We start from the raw sequence: 8132 nt of genomic DNA on the forward strand, positions 1-8132 counted from the left end.
TATTTAGAAGTTTATAGTGCTTTCTAATTAAGTGTAAAGATTATTTTTGTTGGACCACTCACTATGTAGTCCAGGCTAGCCTCAAACACAAGTGATCTGCCTTCCTCTGCCTCTCAAATGCTGGAATTAAAGGTGTGTACCAATCAATATTCCTGTCCTAATGAAGTTACCTTCTAATACATTTTAAAAAGTAAGGACCAGGGGTATCAATCATCAATGGGGAATTTGTCTGGCATGCATGAGGTCCTGGGCTCATGACTCAGTAATGTAAAACAGCAACACAAAAATCTGAGCAGAATGCCCAGGCTTATCTTCCCAGTACTCAGGAGAGAAAGGAAGGATGGAGTGTTCTGGGCTAACCTGGGCTGCCTGTCTTCACAAACAAACAACAGCAAACGAACTGAATATACAAATAAAGGTAGGTTTTCCTTCTGTCTTTTGTTTTTGTTTGTTTTGAGACAGGGTCTCCCTGTGTAGTTCCTGCTGTCCTGAACTCTGTATATAGAATAGGCCTACCTCAGATTCACAGATATCCTCCCGAGTACTGGGATCAAACGTGTATGCCACCACGCCCAGCCTGATTTTGTTTTTGTTTTCTAAAGCAGTTTTAGGTTCACTGTGGTGAATAAAAGGCACAGTTTCCCATACTCCTCTGGCTTCCATGTAAATACAGCCATCCCTGTATGAAAATCCTAACCAGAAAGATACAGTGGTTAGACAGTGGTCCGGACACTGTAACTGACGCATGGAGACCACCTTTAAAAACCCTCTTTCTTTATCTCTCTCTACCTTCAATCTCGGGCAACCATTGCCGCTCTTCATCTTCTCCAGAATACTATGCACCTGGAATCATGCATCACATAATGTTTCCACACTGACTTCTTTCTTTAAAGATTTTTGTTTTTATTTATTTTTTTAAAACCAGGTTGGGGGGGCATGTAAAAGTGTTGTAATTCCAGTAGAGAATACAAAGGTAAATTACTTCCAGAATGTGAGTTCGAGACCAGCCTGGGCTACCAAGTGAGTTCTAGGAAAGGCGCAAAGCTACACAGAGAAACCCTGTCTCAAAAAAACAAAAACAAAAACAAAAAATTACTTCCAGAGATTGAGTGATGTTCCTCCTGCATGATATCTCCAGAAGTAATCTTGTTATAATGTATAGAAAGGCGGGCATGTAAAAAGGAAGTTGAGATGAATTTCATCAGAAGACTCAGAGCATCAGGGTCTGAAGTGGGAGAGCAAGGCTTCAGGTCTAAAGAAGCAGGAGAAATGTGTCATAGCCACAGGCAGCCATGAGGGTAGGGGTAGGCCAAGGGAGAGGCAGGAGAGCCGGTCCCTTCAGTTTAGAAAAAACTAATAGATTTTCAGGGGGCTGTTTGTGTAAGCTCCATATCAGGTGGCCTCTGTGAGGATAAGAGTCGTAATTCAAGGCTGTCTTGTGTTTGGGTGGTAGCGAGTGGGGCACACAGGAGGGAGAGAACTCAGCTCTGTGAGAGCTGCCACATTGTAACATGCCTGCTTACCACAGAAGTAATGATGCCACAGGGTACTGTGCACATCAGATGCCCCTTGGTACATTTCTTCCAGTAAAGGGCATCAGACTGATCAGGGTTAAGATGGGGCAACACATGGTGAGCACTCTGAATCTGCTGTCACAACATGATGGGCACATAATCCCGTTGGATCAGGTAGATAGAGATAAGGACACTGAGGCTCAGAGAAGTTGAGCAACTAGTTCAAGGTCTCCCAGATGAGCCTAAATCTGCAAATTCAGAGCCCAGACTTCAGTCTCTGCATAAGCCACCCCTGGTCACTATGTGGCAATGAATCCTTTCATGAGAAAAAGGACATTCCTGAGCTTGGAGAACAGGCTGCCTAAGAACAAATATGACACTACACTTCCCGCACTTAGAGGCTGCCACTTTGGAGAGAGCAGAGAGGTATAGAGTGCAAATGAAGAAAGATCTAGAAATGAGGTTAACTCCTGGAGCAGAAAGTCACGTATATGCCAATATCTGGCACACAGAAGGGGGCTCCATAAATAGAAGAAAGTAGAGCTGTCCATGGTAGAACTGGCTTCCTGTGAGACAAATAAATCCTCGCGGGTATCCCCAGGGTGGGACTGGTGGGGTACCAAACAGAACCCTATGGAAGGGGTCATGATGAAGTGATACTGAATCATTCGTGTCTTTGGCCTGCACGCCATCTGAATCGTCCTCTAGGATTCTCCAATAGACAGTGAGCTCTAGTCTCTAGGATTTTCCAACAGGAAGTGAGCTTGGTTCAGGATGCAAACTTGAGCCAGTCCCAGACCACTGACCCACATCAGAGCAGGAGCTCCTAAGATAACAGACAGATGGGGCTCAAGCTTCCACCCTTTCCAGCCCCATACCCAGGAGTCAGGATGGTTCACTGTGACTCTGGAGAGCTGGAAAACTGCTAACCCTATTCAAAGCTTGTGCAGCTTGATGACAGTTATTTGCAGAGAAAGGCTTTCTTTGTGAGCTTTGGCAGCTGTCATGGGTACAAGGAGGGGAGGAACCTCCTGCCCCAACAGATGGTGACAGCGGAAAAGACATCAACAGACCAGTCTCTGGTAGTCATGTGCTCAAAGAGCTTGAATGGGGCCCACAGCCCTTGTCCCATCTCCTCCGCCTCACATTGCACGACTTGCTGTCAGAGGGAAATGTTCCGAGCATCACCAGGTAGGCCCGAGCAAGTGAACTGCTCGACCACCGAAGGAACGCACAACTATTGGTAGCTGGCACAGACGGCAGTTCCCATCAACACCTGCATTATCAGACCTTCTGAGTCTCTTGCCTGTGATTTGTGCATCCTGGAAAGCAGAAAGCCGGCAAGAGGGCAGACACCAACTGGCTAGGGAGCTGCTGCAGTTGGGGAAGTGCAGGCTGCAGCACTGGTCAGCATGCAGAACACTGCTGCACGGGACACTGCTGCACGAGGCAGACAACACCTCTGTGCAACTCTTGAATGAATGCAGAAGCGATTTCCTCACCCACAGGCCCGTGCGCCCCAGCATGCTCTCTTGCGTGTTCCTCGATGCCATCTTTCCAGTCTACATTTATGGTCTTTCTACCCCCTTCTCTGAACCTGGACACCAAGGTTCCCAGCTAGTGTCCCACAGAGGCTGCCCCAGCTGCTGTGTGGGACAGGGCACGGCCACACCACTGAACCCCATCTCTCTTCTCAGGAACCCTCTATGACCTGAATCATTTTTTCCTGCCCCCAGAGAAACACGGATCAGATGTTATACAATAACCAATCACACAAACCCCACGAAACATTCCCCCCTGTCAACCCACCATGGCTGTTGTTGGCTGTTGGCTCAGTATTAGGTACTTGAACTTGAAAATTGGGTTACCCAGGAATTTGGGAGAAATGTCCTTCTATTAACAACCTGTCTACCATCTAGGTTTCCTCCACTGAACTCAGTGTGAGAAGCCATAGGAGTTGTATATTGGTGTGTACACAAAATTCCCAGGATCTACACACCTCACGTGGATGTTCAAATATTACCTACATACTTGTGTACAGACATGCCACACATGTGTGCTTCTCATAGGCAGTGCTACTCACACAGACAGACATCCACGAGGAACACAATGTAGACCACAAGCTCCCTCAGGGTGGTCTTGACATAGAGCTCTCTGTTCTCGGCTGTATTCTCAGTCAGGGTTGTTCCCCAGAGTCCTGTGGGCATGGAAAGATGCTCAGAGTCCCCAACAGCACCTCTTTCCAGTTATCCATTCCTACCTGTCCCTAGACCTCACCCCATCTCCACTCAACCCTTCCCTGCCCATCCTATGACCCCTCAGACCTGGTTACTCCACCCACACCCCTGCTTGCCCTCCTTCAACGTCCCTGTGGGAGACAGGGTGAGGATGCTGGACCAGACAGGGTGAGGATGCTGGACCAGACAGGATGAGTATGCTGGATCAGAGTGAAGCCGTGAAAGCGGTGGGCATCTGTTTCAGGTAGGGCCTCCTCACCTCAGTCCTCCATGTACCACACTCCCCACAGCCTCTGGGTCCCCAAGTGATGACTGTGCTAAGCGACCTTTCTGTTAGACCAGGAGCCTGGTCTCTTGTCCTGGGACAAGCAACTCTGACACAAACAGAGTTCTTCTTCTTTGGGTCATTTTTGTTCCCCCATCAAAACTTGAGGTGGTCCCTCTTCTGACTCTAACACCCCAGGAGAACCTCTCCTCATGCCCAGTACCTCTAATGCTGTGACAGATGTGGACGCAGCAGCTGGACAGCAGGGCTCTCTGGGGTCTGTCTTCAGGCTTCTTGGCTTGAGGCTGGGGGAGTGCCCCACTGGAGACAGTGCAGATCCTCAGGGTGCCATTCGGGGAAGGGGGGCTGCTGTAGGCAGGATTGTCCCAGGCTCCGCTCCCCAGGGTTTGCAGCTCCTGCCCCTTGAGATATTCCATAATATTCACGGGGAAGGAGGTGGGGACCGGGCACCTCAGGTAACACAGGGATGAAGGCCCAGCCTGACTCTGGCAGCGGAGGGCCCAGGGGATGGCGTCTAGGAGCAGCTGTTCTGTTCAGCCTCTCCTCTGCCTCCCGTCTGGGTGAGGGAGCTGAGCTCACCTAGGGGAGGGAGGAGGAAAGACAGGGGCAGGATGGTAATCAATCCAGTCAGAGTCCCTCTCTCTCTCTCTCCACCCCCCACCCCCCCTCTCTCACAAGAGCTGGGGCACAAAAGAAAGGAGCTGTTAGGGAACTAGAATTGAGATTTAAAGAGGGCAGAGAAAGGGGATGGGGGGAGGGAGACAGAGGGGAGTGCTGGGGTCAGATGGAGCCCCAAATGGGATGCCCAGACTTCCTGCTGCTGAGTTGATCCAAGAGCCGTGTGGGAGCAGGGGAAGGGAGAACTCTGGGGTGGGTCTGAGTTGGTAGTCCCTAAGAACACACACACACACAAACATCTCCTGAAAGGACTAACCCGGATTAGGGCGAGGAACAAGGCCAAAGGCGGTCCTCCCCACCCGTACAGTGATCTCTTGGCCCCTCACTGTGCCTCCCTAGAACTGGAGAAGGCGGCTCCCACTGTACCATTATATCTCAGTGAGAGGCAAAGGCAAAGGGAAGCCCCCCGGATCTTAAGAGACAAAAGGGGACAGGACTGCAGAGTTCCAGGGGGTTTTGCTTTCCTGAAGTTTGGCTTCATGGCTTACTGGGGACCCACGCTCACAGAGATGTACTTCTTCAGAATGTGGGCCTCAGCTTAGGTAAACGGGCCATGGTCTGGGAGGGAGGACATTTCACAGAGCCTAGGGCAAGGGGGAGGTGACTTGGAGCCTTTAGTAGAAGATCTCTGTACCAGATGATCTGGTCGCCTTTTCCTGGGACATGACATGGCATTAGGTTGAGAACTGTAAACTTGAGCATGAAATGAGGCTGAGAGCTGCTGAGCTTGGTCTGCATTCCCTCTTCCTTGACTTTCTGAAGAGAGACTTGGCACAGACCTCTGATCACATGCTTATTATGTCTAGCTCCAACCTTTGCTCGCTTGCCCAGGTTTACCCATAAGCAAGAGCTTTGGTCCAGAACAGTGTTGGTGCCGTAGTGTTGATGGTTATTCTACAAACGCTTATCAGAGATGGCTGCAGGGAACTCATAACCATGAATATTTGCTAGGGCTCCTTGAGCACGCTGGCTTTGGAAACCCACCTTCAAGTTTAGAAAGCACAGAAGCCTGGAGCTCTCCAGTCCGAAGTATTCCCAGGGAGGTCTTGACCTGGTATAGTCTCACCCCCCTGATTAAACTGTGTCTCCTAAGTTCTAAGACAGGGTAGAAAAGGTAGCCCTCACACCCCTGAACCTATCATGAATTTCCTGTCCAAGGCCCAGACACCGGAAAGGGGTGACTCCCTCCATTGTCTGCATCTGGGGACCGTCTGACCCTCCTTAGAAGGACAAGTGTCCATATCTCCACGCTACCAGCCAGTGAGATGGCTGAGGCGCCCGCTTTCCTTGGAGAAAAGGGTGAGGAGCTGGGCCAGGGAGGAGCATCTTGCGTTGGATCAGCTGAGGAAGGAGGGAGCAAGCTGCTGGCTCTCAGCCAAGAGCCTTTTGAACAATTGTACAAGGACTCCAGACTTATAGAACTGGACCCTGGGACAGGGTCAGGAACAGGATGGCAACAGTGCGGCCCCTGAGAGGCAGAGAGAGCAGCATGAGATGGTTTCCCACTCCCTTGGGCAATTCTGAAATCTGGAGGAGGCCTGTGATCAGCAGAGGTCTGAATGGCCTTGAGGACGTTCCTCATGTGACAAGTCCCCCCATTCTGGGAGCTCCAGACCATGATTGATGCTTTATTCACAGTCACCCACCCGACACCCATTGATTGTTTTTCCCTGCTCAGTGCTGAGTCCTTGTGTGTGTGTGTGTGTGTGTGTGTGTGTGTATCAGACCACACCGCCCTACGGGGCAGGCTAGGCAGCATGGGTTGAGAAATCTCAGAAGGCATCCTCATTCCTCTGCTGTTCGGACTTACTCAAGAAGTCACAAATCAAACAGAAACTTCGTAATGTTTTTGTCTGATATTTCTCCAAGTTCTCAAGCCTCATGGGCTCTTAACTCACCCTGTTAAGAAGGGCAAACAGTGTGGCTTGGGGAAGCTTCAGGCTCAGGCTCCCTCTTGACCTCAGACTCTTGAATGTGAACAAACTCCTGGATCTAACGCTGGCTCTCTAACTCACCAGTGGTGTCTCTGAACAAGAAGCTGTTGAGGCTAGTTACTGTCTGCAGAGTGTTGAGGACAATAGCATCCCTTGACCTGGAGGGCTGTTTCAGGTCTAAAACACCAAATAGAGACTTTATAACCTGTGTTCGTAAAGCACAGGCCGGATGTCGTGTCTTCCCATACCATCCATTCCTGTGCAGTCAATCCACTCTTGCAGGTCATGGTAAGGTGGGCACTTTGGGCCATTGTCTGAGTGACGTGGAGAACTGGCTGTGTCCACACAGTGTCATCCCAGCAGTTAGCACCAGAAGCCTGGGGGGAGGCCCATGGGCTGGAGGGACTTGAAAGTTGTTGAATGAGAGAACTCCCGAGTGGACTAATGACTGGCCGTGTGGACCATCAGAACCAAAAGCATACCGGTCAGGAAGCCCGTTGACCCGCTGGGTGAGTTGGTCCCACTTCTCTACAGGCAGGAGAATTTGGTCTGGTGCTGTCCTAGTGTGGGGTGGGAGGATGGCCACCCGTGTCTGTCACCAGCACGTTCCCGTTTCTCACCATGGCCACCCTGAAAAACTTCTTCAGAGTTGCAGGTTCACGAGACTCGGACACGCTGGAGAGGGGCATGGTGAAATGTGTGCTGAGTGTGAGGAGAGCCACGTGGGGAGGGACCGCAGCTCACGGTGGCTCAGAGGAAGCAGGGTGAGTGGGCCCGGAGGTGGGCAAGTCATGAAGGGAAGCTGGAGGGGGACGCCATTGCAATAGCTGTCTAGGTGGGTGACATTAGCAGAGACAGAAAGCATGGCTACCATGTGTCTACCACTCAGAGGCCAAGCACATTACAGCACATTATCTTAGTTAACTCTCACGTGGGGTAAGTTTTTGTTATCAGATAAAGATACCTGGGGAATCACAATGAGAACCTCGTTTGGAATAGGGGTTCAGAGAAGTGACAAAATAAATTCTGTCTTTCCTCTGAAAGGAGCTACAAAAGTGCTTTTTTCTGCTGTGGCCACCAGGTGGCAGCAGGAGGGGGCGTGTTCTGCCTCAGCACAGATGGAGATTCTCCTGAAAGACGCAGCCAGGCCGGTGGGAAAGGCTTCTACTCTCGGGTCTCCGGATCTTCCCTCTCCCCTGCTCCTTGCTGTGTCTCCTCTTTTCCTATGGGGGATCTGAGGGCTCTTGTCTGGATCCAGCAATAAGTCTTAATCCCCGGGGACTGGTCATTCCAGAAGCTTCCTAGACATCTATGAGGAGCTCCTTCCTCAGAGGAGCAGACTGGTGTGCAAAGCTTTTGGTCAGGATACCCCTGTGAGAACGCAGGAGGTGGGGCTAAGTTCACTGGGGGTGGCGTGGGGAGCATCAGTCCTGATGCTCAGGTCTGTTGCTGAGTGAGGGAGACAGAGGGAAGGAAAGTGTGA

General features: G+C 50.7%; 1 protein-coding gene across 1 annotated transcript in view; it reads right to left on the reverse strand.

The window, feature by feature from the left end:
* The window catches only part of Pkd2l1 (polycystin 2 like 1, transient receptor potential cation channel), a 31686-nt gene extending 27108 nt beyond the window's left edge, over window positions 1–4578 (reverse strand). The window contains 2 exon segments of the mRNA XM_042264061.2: window positions 3598–3711; window positions 4240–4578. Of these exon segments, the coding sequence (XP_042119995.2) occupies window positions 3598–3711; window positions 4240–4453 (328 nt within the window). The 5' untranslated portion in view covers window positions 4454–4578.
* Between the last annotated feature and the right edge of the window lie 3554 nt (window positions 4579–8132).

Source organism: Peromyscus maniculatus, chromosome 1 (assembly GCF_049852395.1).
Source record: "Peromyscus maniculatus bairdii isolate BWxNUB_F1_BW_parent chromosome 1, HU_Pman_BW_mat_3.1, whole genome shotgun sequence".
Taxonomy (NCBI): domain Eukaryota; kingdom Metazoa; phylum Chordata; class Mammalia; order Rodentia; family Cricetidae; genus Peromyscus; species Peromyscus maniculatus.